Source organism: Artemia franciscana, chromosome 21 (assembly GCF_032884065.1).
Source record: "Artemia franciscana chromosome 21, ASM3288406v1, whole genome shotgun sequence".
Classification (NCBI taxonomy): domain Eukaryota; kingdom Metazoa; phylum Arthropoda; class Branchiopoda; order Anostraca; family Artemiidae; genus Artemia; species Artemia franciscana.
This window is the reverse complement of record NC_088883.1, coordinates 17,276,705-17,294,788: the sequence shown is the minus strand read 5'-3', so window position 1 is coordinate 17,294,788 and position 18,084 is coordinate 17,276,705. Positions and strand designations below refer to the sequence as shown.

The 18,084-nt window shown below is 36.2% G+C and overlaps 1 protein-coding gene across 2 annotated transcripts in view; it reads left to right on the top strand.

Moving 5' to 3' along the window:
- The window catches only part of LOC136040879 (pumilio homolog 2-like), a 199,080-nt gene that overhangs the window by 111,131 nt on the left and 69,865 nt on the right, over nucleotides 1-18,084 (top strand). For both annotated transcript variants that reach the window (XM_065725279.1, XM_065725280.1), the window contains one exon: nucleotides 2,072-2,279. In XM_065725279.1, the coding sequence (XP_065581351.1) occupies nucleotides 2,072-2,279 (208 nt within the window). The remainder of the gene's footprint in view (nucleotides 1-2,071; nucleotides 2,280-18,084) is intronic.

Sequence of the window (18,084 nt, the reverse complement as noted above, 5' to 3'; positions counted from 1 at the left end):
CTGTGTTATAGTTGCTAAGACTGACAGCCCTTGAGTAATGCCGTGGCGTCGTTCAGGTTTATCACTATTCTGTATATTAATGTCAAATTGAATGATATCTTTTGAAGAAAAATAGAGTTGAATGCGTTTTCCTGGTGATAACTTCTGATACCTAGTGGCCGAGATCCTGAATATTTCATTTACATTAAAAAAAAAATGTAGAATTATGTGATTTTATTTCTTTATTTTTTTTGCGTGAAAGCAATTTGTAAGTTTGGCCGATCTTTGGCATCAACATTTCAAAGAGATTTGACAAGTCAAAGAAAGATAGGGTGGCTTGTATATCTACCTTAGTAAATTCTGGATCTAATATTGATTTGTGGCCCCTCTACTGGGACTGCATCTAGTTTAGCATTCTTTGAGTTTGTATGTCTCGTGGGTTTTTTCTTAGTTACCGTTTGACGAGGAAATCTTTTCAGCCAATGAACAAATATTTAAAGAAAAAGTAAATATTTCATCATATCTGTTCACTGTATGTAATTTTCTGTTTAATGACTAGTGGTTAAACCTTTTCACAACGACAATTAGCTAATACTGAGGTTAAGCTGGCGCTAATTTGAGCCAATAAGGTTTTTCATAAAATTTTCTGATTTGCTCAAAAATTCTATTGAAAAATTTGACCGGGTATAATTAGCTCGGGGTACAATAGCTATAATTAGCTATTGTATATAGTATATTTGAACCACAAAAAATGGCAGGGCCATGGCTGCAAAAAAGCAGAAAACAACGTACAGCACCGTTAAAGAATTCAATTTAAACTTTTGATCAAAACGATTAAACCACAGAAGACCATTCAAAAACACTAACACAAGCAAACAAAGTCATCACATAGCACCAGGACGATGGGTTATACCCACACGAATAAACCGCGCCAGATTCTTAATACTAATAAAAACACCAGTGCACCAGTGCCTCAACAATATTTTCCCCAAGACTCACCCTCTCATCCATTCCAAAAAAACTCTTTCAGGACCTTCACACTTCCAAAGAAGATGGAATAAATATATATATATATATATATATATATATATATATATATATATATATATATATATATATATATATATATATATATATATATATATATATATATATATATATATATATATATATATATATATATATATATATATATATATTTGAATTGGTAAGTGGAAGCTTATGCAACCATTTGTTTTAAAAATAAAAAAAAGGAAAATTGAGAATTCGGTTTTTAATGGAATGTGTAGTTCTGTATTTTTGGTTGTAGCCCGACGCTAAACTAAAAAAAAAAATATTGGTTGAAAAATTAGCGAAAAACAAGCTAAAAACATTTGAAACCAAACAGGTGAAGAAAATGTAGCTTTCATTTGAAAGACTAACTAACAAACTGTAAAAATTTGAACTTTTACAGACGAAATGCATTATCAAATTCAACAAATTTGTTTTGGCTATTTGTTTCCACAGTTTGACGGGGTAACACTGACAAGAATAGGGCATTATCCTAAAAACTTCATAATTTTGAAACAACCAAAAAGAAGTCTTTGAATATTACGGTTTTCAGGCATGAATATACCAAAAATAGGAACAGAGAGCAAAAAATGCTTTATTATTTTAATGTCCTTGATACTTTAAGAATGTTTACTGCGCAAGTTAAGCTTTAGAGTAAAGATGAGTGCCCACCCCCTTTTGCATTACGTGTGTACGCTTTTTGTATTAAGTTATACGTGTGTACGTGTGTATGCTTTTTGTATTAAGTTTGAACGAGGCTTTTTTTTTACTTTCACGAGACAATTTTTTTAATATTCAAAAAATAGCACTTTAATTCCATAGAAACCACTGTTAGCTAATTTTTTAGTGCGTAATATGTTCAGAGATTACACTCAATAATTATCGATCGAAATATCTTCGCCATTTGATAATATACAAAGACGTAACCTCCAAACCAATAACATATAGCCTTTATAATATTGAAGTTAGATAGCTTGAAACTTCTTTATTGTCAACCTTGCTAGCAGATGTTTACACTTGTTTTGTAACGCTTGTGTTCTAGATATTCAGAAATTCTGCTGGAGTTCAAGCGCAGAATGCTCCACAAGGGAATCCCCAATTTCAAATGTTGGCACAACCACAATTCATGCCGGCACAGCAACAACAGCAACAGCTTGCAGCTGCTGTTTCGGGCATTTCAAATGGTGCCCCGACGTTTCCCGGAGGCCCATACGTAATAAATCCTCAGGAGCAGCCATTCTTATTTACTGGTAAGCTTCTGTTTCATTACCAGTGCAACACGACTGCTATAATCCAAAATTCAGAGCATATTTGATCAAGTTTAGATTATCTACAAAATTAGTCTTGATTGGATAAGTTTGTGTTTTCTGTATAACCGTAATGAGAGTAAGATTGTGCTCCTGGATCTTATTTGTGTTTTTTTTTCGGGAGGAGCTGGCCTGCATAATTTTTACAAGAAATCGGTAAAGAGTGAAGGGGATTTTATGCTTGTTTCTTTTTTCTGGCTACTTTTTATGGAAGGAGTGGATTTAGAAACTTGGAAAGGGGCGTATTTGGCTAGAAATAGAAAGTTCTAGTTCCCCTTTTAAGAACCAAAAGTGATTTGAGCGCAAATAGTCCCCCCCTGTGGCTTTTTGTGCAACCCAATCCCCCTTAAACAAGTCGGTCAAAATTTTTAAGAAATTCGTTTTGTTTGAAGCAAAAGTTGGAAGTTTCGACAAATATGCCTCCGGGAATGACATGACCTTACTGCCCATCGCCTAAGGGCTGCATGTTATGCAAGTTGCCCATTGTTTATGTATAAGTTTTTAAACTTATAATCTTATTAATCGGCGCCCGATTACCACGAAACTTTCAGCGATCGTTCTCTGGGACAAAAAAAAAAAATTATACTTTTTGTTGGAAGCGAGTTGGAGTGATAGGGACCAAAGAATGGGTAAACAGTTTGTTTTTGATCAGCTGTATTTCAAGCGAGCTCTCATAGATCGTTTGCTGTGCCGAAAGTCCAATTTGCGAACTAAAAATTGTGAAAAAACAAATTGTCAACTTAAAAAGAGTAATTCAATGTGAAGGAGTTATTGTGAAATCCGCAGAACTATGACATAACTTTCCTAAATTGCAACATATAGCCTAGGGTTATGAGTGCATATGCTCATCTATTATCGTAGTCATATTGGTGGATATAGCTTCATTGGTATTGCAAATACCATTCAAAAGCTCTAAAATACATGAAAAATGAAAGGCAACCAAACTTCGGAGGGAATTCCATGAGATTTCTTTTTTTTTGCATGGCTGTAGTGTCTAATCAAGAGCTGCAGGCCTACGACCATAGAATAGAGGTTTAAGAGAGAAAAATATTTAATTAATTGCCGATTCTAAAGAACGAAGTAACTTCAGTTTACATTTAAAAGACTTTCAAGGAATTTGGAAACAGCTCTTCTTCATGGATTAGCCTTTAAGGCACTTCTTTCCTTTGTCTTGCTCAGTTACACAGACTTTTCTCTTTTTCGTGTTAAAATTAACCATCAACACATAGGTTCCAATCGCACCAATCCGGAGCTCAAATTCAACTTTGCTACGATTATTGTTCCTCGAAATTTTCTCATGTATCACTATTAATTGGCCAAACATTCCTTGAGGCGCTCTAGTAGTTACTTGATAATTATGTTGCTACTTTATGACCGCAGATGGTACATAATTGCGGATATAAGTTTAAGTAGAATTGTTGAAAAATAGCATTAACTTTTATGCTCTGATTGAAGGATTTCGGGACGTCAAATTTACTAGAATATTGTATTGTTTCTAATACTGTGTATTGTTTTTATTCTAGGACTGACAGATGTAAAATTATCTCAACTTTTTTTTTGAAAATTCGAAATAAGAGAATTGTTGGATATTTATCATGTATGTGCTTGGTTGTCTGGTCTTCGTCAGTACAAACAACTTTAGCCAAAATATTTGACATTCAGGAAGATCTTATTCCCCCTTTTCCCCAGCAGTCTTCAACCTTCTGCTGCTCCATAGGTTGGTTCACATAAAATTTCTTCTGACCAGCAATTTAATATTCAAAATACTATGTTCCTTGGTTTCGTTCTTTTCTTAGCCATCATTTCACCTTCAAAGTATTATTCCTAATCCTGCTGATATGTAGGCACGAAAAAAAACATTGGTTTTGAACCTCTTAAATGTATCTTTAACATTATCATCAGTCAATACAGATTTGCTGATAACCATCTATGGTATGTATAAAACTAACTTTTTTTTAGAGGGTATATGTTTTGACTTTAGGCGATGGAACTACAGCAGGTCTTAATGTTATAATACACATACTAAAACTAGCTTGTGCTATGTTGATTAGTAATATGTACAAGAATAACATTGATGCGGTTAAGGGAGAAATTGAAGTTAGTTGCTGGTTCGTATTGTATCAGGAGCTATGCAAGGTTACGTTCTGTCCCCATTTATATGGATCCTTTTGATGGACTATGTCCCGAGGAATCCGGCAAAGACTGTGGGAGAATATGCAATCTAATGGAAAAGATAAACTCTTCTAAACTTAGATTTTGCTGATGATTTGAATGTCCTAAAAAAAAATATTTAAGTAAAATGAACGTTTTTTTTGGATGCTTCGAAAGTTCAGGGTCCAAGAATTGACTTTACATCGAATGTGATGGCCAAGTCGTTCATGCTATGAATAAGTGAAGGTGAAGAGGTGATACTGGGTAACGAATAGATCAATCGAAGTGGATAGCTTCACTTACTTAGGTACTATTATTAGTACATATGGTAGATGCAGTGAAAATTTTTGGAAGAATACAAGTCTGCGAACCAAGATTAGAATACTAGAAGCTACAGTGATGACAATAGTCAAGTGTATTCCTGAAGAATTGTCTATGATTGTAATGGGTACCCGCCTGTTTGACCGTATTTCAAACAATATAACCTGTACCGAAAATGTGGTTTTAACCCGCTTTCTTTGGGCTATAATGAGTAACATTGAGATGGCTAGGACAAGTTTTGCGGGTGAAGAATGACTCGTCCTAGTTGGCCAACGGTCTAGGGCTAAACGAAAAGTAGGTCGTACCCGAATTTGGTGTATGAGTTCGTAAGGAAGGATTTAAGTGAAAATGGAGCTTCTTGGGAGGGTGTAAAGAGATAGTCTTTAAATAGATTGAAATGAAGGAGACCTAAATTAGCTATGTCCTAAGGCGGCTTGGTGGTGCAGTAAGTTGTTAGTAGTAGTAGCAGAGAACTACACGTTTTTTTTCTTTGAAATAAAAGAAAGATCAACTCATCTAGGTGTCCAAATATTCCTTGGGTAATCAGTGTTTTTCTGATTGGATTGAATCAAATAAATTTAACATTTTTGTATGTCTATGATCAAATGTTCAGACACGAGTACTCGTGTTCGAATTGTGCGAGAGAAAACTAGTCTTAACCAGGCAAGTCATATTTCGGTTTTTTTCTACTAATGAGGTTTTTTCGCTCATCTAATTAAAAGCTCCTTGCTTCAGTGTAACAGCAATATCATTTTTTTTTTTTTTTTTTTTTTTTTGTGTGTGTGTGTGTGTGTGTGTGTATGTGTGTGTGTGTGTGTGTGTGTGTGTGTGTGTGTGTTGTTTTCCATGGAAAAATTAAGGAACCAAAAGGAAACGCAAAATGAACTACAATGTCATTCGATAAAAAATCGTTTATTTTATTCTACGACTTTCAACGGAACAATGACAAATGTTTGTTTTTTTTTACATAAAAAATAAGAAAATCACTTATTCACTGGATTAACAAATTAATTTTTGTTTTTTCATTCGGTGAAGATGTAGTTTTTATTTTGAATTCATATTTATTTTGTATTATCCACTTGAAAGGAAGGATCCTGATGTTGACTGCAAACATTATTTACTCCCCCCTAGAAACTAATGTCTAGATAAAATGTACTGCCCTTTATTCCGTAAGCTCTGTCCCTTTTTTTTTCAATGAATATCTATGATACTGGTGCATGAAATGCAAATAAAACATAATGAACCTTAATTTACCTTACAGATTGGTGAATGATGCCAACATCAGGCTATAAATTAGTGAATTTTATTTAGCTTATTAGTGGAACATATCCAAGTTTAGAAGTAAAAATTTGTAAGAGTCTATCATAGGGGAGATCTCTTGAAGGGTTAGGGATTGGAGTTTTTTCTTTGAGGAAAGGTCAGAGGATTTTTGTAGGAGGGCGAATCAGAGTCGACTTTCGTATATTTATTGTGTAATGAGGAACTGAGGAAGGTAGTAAGGGATTACCTTTATTCATTTGAGCTTTTCAAAACCTAATCTGCCCCCAAGCCCCTTAATGTATTTTCATTGTTTTATTTAAATTTTTTGTCAAATAACTTGAAATTTGTTGAGGCTCTGTAAAGTAAGTGGTTAAGACAATTGATGTTTAATATTTGAGATGTTTTCTACACCCTGGAAATCATTTACCCGATTTTGTGTTTTTGAAGTAATGTAAAAAGCTATAATTATGTGCGGGTTGAAATTGTGTAAAAACTTGGCACAGCAATATTTATTAATTTCATGCTTCTTTTGCAAGACATAGCTGATGTTTTGTCTTCACAGTGATGAGGGGCACCAGTATCCTCAGGGGCAGATACAGGTAGCGGTTTTAGGGCACACGTGCCCCCTCCCCCCACAGGAGGCGAAAACTTTGACTTATTATAGTGAAAGGGGTAAAAAAAGACCGACTAAAGATACCAAGTTTTGTTGGTGCACCCCCTCTCCCTCCCCCAAACATTAATGTTGTGCCTGCTCCTGATTATCCTTGTTATAAAATGATACACACCTTTTAACTCTTCAGATCATGTTTCTGGTAGCCGGAACATGCAAAATCTTAATTCGTCAATGGAAAGTCAATAGAAAAATAATTTGCAAATAGAAAATAATTTGCTTCCAAGAGATATGTTTGTGAACGGGAAAGTACAGAGATATGCACAACGAATTGAACATGGATACACGATTATCTAAACACCAAATACCCAGTATTCGATTAAGCATCAAACAGCTTAATAATTTTGGTTCTCGCTTCTAAGTTAAGGAATGTTCTAAATGTTAAGAGGAAACATCCTGAAAATGTCGCTGTTTTTAGCTATGAATCTTGCGAACTGTTATTTTTTTAATTAAAACTAGTTATTCATCCTTGAATCATTGTGTATATGTGGACAAGTACAATGTATCAGCATGCTGATATATTAGCTAATAAAAACTTATCTGAAAGTGTTAACATATTCGATATAGTTCTGCGAACCACTAACTAATGCGGGACAAGTCTCTAAAGCTTTGATCCGCTTCTAAAATTGTTTGTATCTATTTTTGAGGAAAAGGTGCTAATGCATATTTCAACATGTGCACTCAATTAAAATTTGACATCTCAAGTCAGAATATTTAGGTGCTACATATTTTAAGGAATTGGGTGTTTTAACGCCACCGCGGTTTTCCACCACCGTATATTTTCCGCCACCCAGGAAATCTTGTATCATCAAGAGGATTAGTTGGGTCAGACGAAATAATCAAATATTTTGGTAGGTTGATCGCCACCGTATGTTTTCCGCCAACTCGTTAGTGCAGGTAGCGCAATTAGCTGGTTCACGTAATTCCAAATCTAAATCCTTAAATGCAAAGAGAGTGTTTACCGCCACCAACGCTAACTTTACGTTAATCCTAGACAATACGAAGACTGAACCTAATGTCTCGAATAATCATTAATTCCAAGTCCAACTAAAGAAACTGTGCAACTTAAACAACTCAAGGCCCTCAAGTCATTCAAATTTCAAAAGGTGAGAAATCGCCCGCAGAAATACTTCTCTTGAAGACTTTCCTTCTCGATACGTGGTTTTAACTTTCAGTAGCCTCTCCTCCAGTTCTCTATACACTTTGCGACGTTTTGGAGCAGGGTTGGCCGTCTCATTACACAGAAGCGTTGAGTACGCAGCTTTCTCTTCCTCTTGATCAAACATAGTAAATATTGTCATTCTTCCTGCTCTTGAGCCGAAACGAGAAACCGTCAGCAGTGTAAATGTCATTTACTTTCACACTCTTTGTTTTAACTATTTCCATGATTATTTCTCTTGTCATTTAGCTTGGTTTCTGCAGTTAAAGTTGCTCTTATAAATACTTTTTGATCAGTTGGTAATTGATAATCTCTTAATCGCCGTGATACTGATTCGAGGTCTGACAAGAATTGATCCTACCCTCTGGAAGAACTAATCCTCTTGGGACGCAAGATATCTTAGGTGGCAGTAAACACCTTTCTCACATTTAAAGATATTAATCTGAAAACTACCTGCACAAGCTACCTGCGCTGCCTGAATTAAAAGATGATGGAAAACCGCGGTGGCGTTAAAAAACTGCTACTATTTTAAGCTCTCTAGTACTTCCTGGTCATTTAGCCGCACTTTTCCTTGACATCAGTGTATGTGCGACGCCAATTTATCATGCACCAATATTATTTGACACCAATGTTTTCTAATATTTTGCTATGGTAGATCTGTTTAAAAAATTATATTTTTAAACCAAGGGTTATTACACTGTCCCGAAAATTCTTCAGACCCTTAACTAGATTTGTATGGTACAGTTTAAACTGTGATTCTTTTTAAATAACTAGAAACTTAAAACTAATAGACGTTGCTTTGGATATTAAGGGAGCTGCTCTCTGCTCATCCCGTCCCCTCGCTCTTTACGATAAAGTTGTGCTTTTTGTCCTAATCCTTTAAGAAAGAATGTTCAAACATGAAGGCTGTTGAATTGGAGGAGGGGGCATCACCCCCATATATGGAATAACATAATAGTTTTAAGTAATAATGTTAATCTTAACTTTCATTTGAAAAAAACTTCCTTTTTTAATTTAATTCATGGTCCTTTTGAAATCATGCTCAGGCGTATTAAAAAAAAATTCTGGGGCTACTGCCCTCACAACTCTACTTACTGTTAAATTGTATATATTAATATTAGTTAATTGATTGGTAGTGTCCTAGATAGGTAGGGTAAGAATTTGCCTGAGGATTAATACAATTTCCTGACATTGGAAGAAACTTCGGTAATTTCGAAGATTGCACTGCCTTTCCGTGACGATAAATAAACTGTTCGAATAGGGATAAATCCTTTTATTAGACAGGGAAAAAAATATACCGGATATTTCGATCATATGTATAATGATTGTCACCTGCAGAAATATGAAAAAACGAATGGTAAAAGATTAGCTAGGATGAATTTGAATCCGAGTCAATTTGCGAATGAAAGAACAGGCTCTTAAATTATGTTGAGTGACTTTAAATTTAACAATTTTTTTATTTTTTAACTACGATAAGAAATAGATTATTTTACTGTAGATGTTGATATCGAAACTCTTTTTTTAAAGTTAAGGTAACTGTAAGCATGAGTCTCACCTTGCTATATAACTGTTTAATATATGAAAAATAAACACATAGCCCAATATTTTCCTATTAAACTTTGATAAAAAAAAGTTTCTAGTAGCACTTCCCTGCTCCCTCCTGGGAAAATCTCTGACAGCGTTCAAGATGTTCACTACCTCTCCACCTCGTGTCTCAGTAAGCATATGAAGAGACATATCATCTGCGTCTCCTGTATTCAGGCTTAACCAGAATGAAGGGGGTTGTACCTCACATACCCTCTTCTACCTGAATGCTCATGGAAGGCAATGAAATTTGAATGTGAAATTGCGCTTTTTTATGCATCCGGCACCCCTCCCCCTGCGCCTACGTATTATCCCACCGACCCTTCTCTATATTAAATAAAAAACAAGTTTTTTCAACTGAAAGCAAGGAGCCGGACTAAAACTTGAACGAACAGAAATTATTACGTATATGAGGGGGTTTGCCCTCTCGTCAATACCTCGCTTTTTACGCTAAAGTTCGAATTTTGTTCCAATTCTTTAAGAATGGCCCCTGAAGCACAAAGGCCGTTTAATCAGAATAAATAGCTATTTTAAAAGTACTAAAAAAAAACTTTAGCGTTAAGAACGAGGTGTTGACGACGGGGCGAACCCTCTCATATACGTAATATTTCTTGTTCGTTTTAAGTTTTAATGTTTTTGCTTACTTTCAGTTGAAAAAAAACTTTTTTTTAATTTCTGACCGTTTTTTGGGGAAATCCGGCGCCCCCTTCATGGAAAAATCCCTTCCCCAACGAAAAATCCCCCCTGAAAACGTCTATATACTTCCTAATAACGAACACTTTATGTAAACAATGGGCCAAGTACATAACTTTCAGCCCTTCCCCCGGGGACTGTGGGGGATTAAGTCATCCTCAAAGACATAGCTATTAGATTTTTCGACTATGCTGAGCAAAATGGATATATTTAAGTTTTATCGGGTGATTTGTGGAAAAATAAGTGTGGGAGAGGGGCTAGTTGCCCTCTAAATTTTTTGGTGACTTAAAAAGGCGACCAGAACTTTTAATTTCCGTTCAAATGAGCCCTCCTGCGATATTCTAGAACCACTAGGTCGATACAGTCACCCCTGGGGAAAAAAAACAACAAACACGTATCCGTAATATTTCTTATCGGCAAAAAAATTACCAAAGTCTACATTTTTGTAGATATGAACTTGAAACCTCTACAACAGAGTTCTAAGTTTTTACCCCCCCCCCCTCGACGAAAAAATATCACTCTAAACAAAATCCTGGTTACGACCCTGACGATTATACATCAATTTCTACCTCCACTCTCCCCTAAAACTAATTCAGTATTTATCTGATGGCTCAGTGATAGCTGGGATGTTTTGGCATTAAAATGTACCCTTTGAGGTATCTCTATCCCTCCCTAACTACAAAGCAATCAGAAAACCCCATTGTAGAAGTTTAAGCGGTTTTTTAAGTCTTGTAATTTGTATCTTGCTTAAAGATAGTATTTGTTAATGGGAAATATACTGACATTTTTCGCGGGGGGAGTTTCCTACAGGGGAAGAGGATTGTCCGGGAGAATTTTCAGTGCGTCGAAAATTTTTTAAGAGAACTTTCCTTTCAGTGGGGATGTATTTTCTAAGGTTTTTTTCAGGAGGTTTTTTTCACGGGGAGTGGGGGGGGAATAAAAGCCTAGAACCGTCTAATATAAGTTTATTTTGAAAGGACAACGTAACTCTATAGCTGAGAAGCTAAGTACATAGTTTTCCAATATTTGAAAATCAGAATTTCCAAACGGTAGTAACCTTGCCACAATATGGCAAGAAAAGTTTCTTTGTTGTCAAAAACTTCTTTTTTGGGGTTTTGGTTATTGTTAGCCCAGATCACTATTTATTTACAGTTCGTTATCATGAACTGTTTGATTTCAATCTACAGTAATTCTAATGCAATAGATAATAATTTCAATATTTGGTTTATGCTGTGAACCATTGATCTACATGTTTTACCAAATAAATAGGTGAAGTTTTGTCATAATTTTTCCTGAAAAGATACTAATTTAGATATGTGGACATGTATGTTGCATTAACTTCTTGATATCTCCTTTGATCAGCATGTATTTGATCAACTACTAGAAAAAAGTGGTTTCGTCTCCTACGCGAACAACTATGAAAAATTTCTATTTTGAATGTTTAACCAAACTTTTACAATAATAATGTCGATTCATATATGGTCATTTTTATTGTATTGATTCAGTGGATCAGTTTAGTTATTCTATCAACCACTAATAAAAGCCTCTTCAATTCGTGCACAACCTCAATTATATGAAGTTCAATAATCTGATAGAAATCAGCCAAATTTTCGACATAGTTCTGCTACTAATATACTACTGAAAACTCACTGCAGCAAGCCGAATGCGGCCATCAAAGCTGCGCACCCTCCCCCTCCACGCTAATATATTTAAAGATTCACTCTACACCCCTTCACCCCCTTACCTCGTGAAGTTTCAATTTGCTTTAAATTCATTCTTACGATATCTCCCAGCTCACCGGGTGACCCTCTACTTTTCGTTCGGCCCCAGATGGATGGCCAAAAATTTTAATTTTTTGCAATATGCCTTCCACCGTCAGTAAAGCTTGTCCACTAATCATAACATTTCTTCCAACATAATCCTAGAAAGATCGAACTCAATTTATAGCAAAGCTTACTGTTCGCTGTACGGTCAGTTAAACGAATACCTCAAATTATCCATAGACAATTTCATTTCAGAAGATATTTAGCAAATTTTCCTTACCCTTTCAAAGTGTCTGCATTTCAAAGCCATACGTGACTACTGTCATAACCGTGGCTTCCAAAATCCTAAACTTAATTTGCCGACTTATTTTGCTATTCTTCCAAATATTATTGAACTACTAAATACATCCTGCGTATTGGCTATTCTACCTTTTACATATTCACTGCATCTTCTGTATTCTAACATCATTTTTTCACGTTCATTTATTCTTGGTCTAAGCAACTTAATTTTCTTAATTCTTAGCCCATTCTTGCACTTTCAACTCTCAAAACCTTCGAAAATTGACTTATTTTGCTAACATATTTATGGATTACCGGATCACCTATATAATGAGTCTAGGAGGATTTTACCTTCCAATTTGTTACCATGCTCTCCTCTAGTGATGTCCCTTAAGAAAAAGGAGTTTAGCAAGGACACACCCTTGCTAAACTGTTGATTTCTCACCGAACCAGGTATTAGCCTCACTTTGTACCTTAACCGTAGCATTGCTGTTCTCATACATAGCAGTAGTCACTTCCATGTGAATATCTGGTATAACAAGGAGAGGCCTTTCACTAAATAAACTGAGCCATATGCCTGTTTATAATCTATAAAGCTGAGAACTAAAGGGTTCTGATGACTCCAACACTTCATATTTATTATTCTTTGAGTGAAAAATTACTCGACGCGTCGGCTCCCCTTCCTAAAATTGAACTGATCTTATCTTACAACCTTAGCTACATATTCTTTTGGTCTAATAAGTATCACCAACCTAAGCAATTTGCGTCCTACTGAGATCAAGCTAATGCCTCTATAATTACCACACTCGCTCCTACAGCCTTTCTCGCATAAATGAAAAAACAAACAAGTCTTTTAACGGAAAGTAAGGAGCGACATTAAAACTTAAAACGAACAGAAATTAGACCTACGTTGCCTGGGCAACGTGAAGTGTTGCGGCAACCTTTGTCCGGCTTTGCCGATTAAAGTGTTGCGAGAGCAACACTTTGGTTTTGTTTCTTCGCTATCGGTTAAATGCTGAAGTTGTCAAAACTATCAAAGCTTTCAAAACGGCATATTCAAAGAAGAACACAATCAGTAATCACATGATCAAATTCTTCAGCGTTGAAAAAACAACAGCAAAAGAATATCGGAAAAAGGGACTAAATTGAGTTTGCAGCCAGTTGAACTTTATCCTTTTCAATCGTAGACATCGTGACGGATGGAAACTTGGAACATTATCTTATATAATCTAGTTGGTATTATAAAGCTATCCGTAACTTTTCAGGATCAAATACCATAGATGTGCACCAATTTGCACAAATTTGTAGCCACTCATGAACCTCCTCTAGCAACCCATTCTTGCTTACAAGTCCCTCTTCCGTGAGAGACAAAGAATAACACAATCAGTAATCAGATGATCAAAGGCTATTCCTCAGGGTTGAAAAAAAAAATATTGGAAGAAGGGACTAAATTGACTTTGCAGCCAGTTGAACTTTATCCTTTGCACACCATAGGCTCTGGCTCGAGGACAAGCAAAAACCATCCTTTTTGGCCCCAGGCAAGAGTCGTACGGAGCTTTCCAAAATATAATGTCATATTCATCAATCCGGCCCGAGGTCCACACTAACAGCCGATTATTACTTACTAGGCCCCTAAATGTCACTTTGCAGCCGGTTGAACTTTATCCTTTTCAATCGTAGACATCGTGACGGATGGAAACTTGGAACATTATCTTATGTAATCTAGTTGGTATTATAAAGCTATCTGTAACTTTTCAGGATCAAAATACCATCAGGGACCCATAAATTTCCTGTAATGACTCGCCATCCAGGATCGCTTATTATTGGATGGCGAGTCATTACAGGAAATTTATGGGTCCCTGATTCCATAGATGTGTACCAATTTGCACAAATTTGTAGCCCCTCGTGAGCCTCCTCTAGCAACCGATTCTTACTTACAAGTCCCTCTCCCGGGATATACATCCAAGTTCACCGGAAATAAATAATGGGTACACCAACTAGCAAAAGTTGCAAACCCCTTGTCGCTGAAGTCATTGTAGCCTAACAGCCGATTATTACTTACAACTCCCCTACATGTCTTACAATCGGGAACCAATTTGTTCTTACCATCAATTACACCAGAACAGATAATAGGTACACCAATCAGCAAAAGTTGCAAACCCCTCATTGCCAAAGATGATTATAAGCTAATAATCGACTGTTGCTTAGAAGTCCCCTACATATCTCACAATTGGTATCGGCCTATTTTTGGTTCAAGTGTGTACCTTACCACTGAAGTTGTCAACCCCTTGAAACTTTCAAACTGGTGTATGTCATGAAGGAATTTTTGTAACAAAAAATGGATGACATATACTTTGATCAGCTCATCAAGGTCTATCGATTGTCATTGGAAAAAAAAATTCTATCTGTCTTAGTTCAAAAGTTGACTTTTTTGCCGTAGGCCAACTTTCTAACACCACCACTTAGAAAGGAGCAAAGGATAAGCTCTAATTTCTTTAGCAATGAGAGAACTTTTAAAGTTTAAGAGGTATATCTGATACCATTTCTCTATTGCAATCCCAAGTAGAAAAAAAAGAATGGTAAAGTCAGCTGAAATCATGAACAGAAATGGCTAGAAACAATAGATGGCAGCACTTTCGGACCCGTGGGAAAATCGCACTTTTTTGTTTCTGTAAATTTTTCTATTTATCACTCAAAGAAGATATATTGGCTGTGGGGCCGGGGAACTACCGCATATATTTAACACTTATAGATTTTAGTCCATCTTCAATTTGAAACTGGTGCCTGCCTGCTTGCCTGCTAGAACGGAGCTTTCCACTCGAAAGCAGAAACATGGTTTGATGAAACGAAAGCTTGGCTGCACAACTTCAGATACTCCTCTCTGACATAGGCTATATAACTCCACTTCACTTCGCACACCATAGGCTCTGGCTCGAGGACAAGCAAAAACCATCCTTTTTGGCCCCAGGCAAGAGTTCTACGGAGCTTTCCAAAATGTAATGTCATATTCATCAATCCGGCCTGAGGTCCACACTTCCCGTAAAAACCGCACAGGTTAGACCCTTACCAGTTTCCAGGAATAAGCTGAGATCGGCGGCATAGAAAAAAAAACAAAAAAAAAACGGGACAAAACCAAAGTGTTGCTCTCGCAACACAATTACTTCGTATATGAAAGGAGATGCTTCCTCATCAGCGCCCCGCTCTTTACGCTAAAGTTTGACTTTCTCTTAACTCTACTTTTTAAAACAATAAAAACTTTAGCGTAAAGAGCGGGGCGTCGATGAGGAAGCATCTCCTTTCATATACGAAGTAATTTCTGTTCGTTTTAAGTTTTAATATCGCTCCTTACTTTCCGTTAAAAAACTTTTTTTCAATTTAATTTCTGAACGTTTTTGAATCAATGCATGTTTTGATTTTGGCTCTCCGCAGATGAATAATTAAAACGAAATTTGCATAATTTTTTTTTTGCTAAATGGCTTTCTCATAGTTTTGATTGAATTATTTTGAGAAAAAAAGGAGCGAGGGAGGAGGCCTTGTTGCCTTCCGATTTTTGGTTACTTAAAAAGGCAACTAGAACTTTTAATTTTCTTACGAATGTTTTTATTAGTAAAAGATATACGTAACTTACAAATTAGCTTACGTAGCGAACTTCTGTATTCTCATGTTTTTATTACGTATACGAAGGGGTTCACCCCCTCGTCAGAACCCCGCTCTTTACACAAAAGCCGTAGAATAAATAGTTGAAATCACTAAAAATACTTTAACTTTAAAAAGAGTGAGGTATTAGGAGGAAGTGAGCCCATCATATGCGTAATAATTTCTGTTCGTTTTTAATGTTAATGTCTCCTTACTTTCAGTTGAAAAACTTTTTCGTATTTATTTTTTCATAGTATTTTTTTTTGAATAATGCTTGATATTCCTGCGCTTCCTTCGTGAAAATTTTCTTCCCCCATGACAAATTCCTCCAAGGAAAGTTCCCTCAACATATCTCCCTCTTCTGATACCCCCCCCATCCTAAAAATTCTCCTGACAACGTCTATACACTTCCAAATAACCATTACTATATGTAAGCACTGGTCGAAGTTTGTAACTTGTGGCCCCTCCCATGGGGACTGTGGGGGAGTAAATCGTCCCCAAAGACATAGTTATAAGGTTTTATTTGACTACGCTGAATAAAATGGCTATTTCAGAATTTTGATCTGGTGACTTTGGGAAAATAATTAGCGTGGGAGGGGGCCTAGGTGCCCTCCAATTTTTTTGTCACTTAAAAAGGGCACTAGAACTTTTCATTTCCATTAGAATGAGACCTCTCGCAGGATTCTAGGACCACTGGGTCGATACGATCACCCCTGGAAAAAAACAAACAAACAAATAAACACGCATAAAAATACAATACAAATACAATTCAAAAAATAAATAAAAATACAAAATTCCACATTTTTGTAGATAGGAGCTTGAAACTTCTACACTAGGGTTCTCTGATACGCTGAATCTGATGGTGTGATTTTCGTTAAGATTCTATGACTTTTAGGGGTTGTTTTCCTCTTTTTTAAAAAATAAGGCAAATTTTATCAGGCTCTTAACTTTTGATGGGTAAGACAACTTGATTAAACTTATATATTTAAAATAAGCATTAAAATGCAATTCTTTTGATGTGGCGGCTATTGATATCAAAATTCCAGTTTTTAGAGTTTTGGTTACTATTGAGCCGGGTCGCTCCTTACTACAGTTCGTTACCACGAACTGTTTGAAAGAGGTTTGGTTCAGGGTTACCTAAATTCACTAGATACCTCCCTGTTGTCAAAGATATATCCATAAGCACCTGAGGTCTAATCGTTTTTATGGCACTTGGTATTTACCAAATAACATATAGCGATCGCAATTTCTGTCCGTCAGTCGGTCTCTCGGTCCGTTTTTCTAGTTCGGGCACTTCCAGATAAGCTAGGACGATAAAAGTTGGCAGGCATATCAGGGACCAGACCAGATTAAATTAGAAATAGTCGCTTCCCCGATTCTACTATCGGGGGGGGGGGGGCGATCGAACGAAATAGTTGAGAAGAATTTTATTTGCCCAGAAAGGAATTGATTGTTCTTCTTAAGTGTGGCCTGCTGGTCTAGGGGTATGATTCTCGCTTATGGTGCGAGAGGTATGAGGGTTGAATCCTGAGATCCGAAACTAGATACGTTATCAATATTGTAATCGCCGAAAGTTGGCAGGCATATCAGGGACCGGACCAGATTAAATTAGAAATAGTCGCGTCCTCGATAAAACCACCTGGGGGGAGTGGAAGGACGGTTAATTCAGAAAAATTAGAAAAAATGAGGTATTTTTAACTTACGAACGCGTTGTTGGATCTTAATGAAATTTAATATTTACAAGAACCTCGTGCTATAGCTCTTATTTTAAATCCCGACCGGATCTGGTGACATTGGGGGGAGTTGGAGGGGGAAACCGGAAATCTTGGAAACGCTTGGAGTGGAGAGATCGGGATGAAACTTGGTGGGACAAACGTTACAATACTGAACAAGAACAGGTTACAGGAACACTGTATTTGCAAGTTTGTCTTTGTAAAAATTGCCAATAAACAAAGAACAGCAAAATCGATAACTCTAGTACCGAGTCTGATTAAAGGCTCCGACTTTATATGAGCTCTTGACTCTTGTTCAACTCTCCTATTACTGCCTTTAACTCTTCTTCGCAAAATAGATTTTTCCTTCACTTCCAAATTATTGAAAAGTTTCATTCATTTCTATGTCATTTCCTATTACTTTATAACAGTTTGACGCATTTTCGGAATGTTCTCGTCTTTTGAGGATCATAGCGCATTTCCTGCAAAAATAAATTCTAAGGTAAATGCATATATGTTT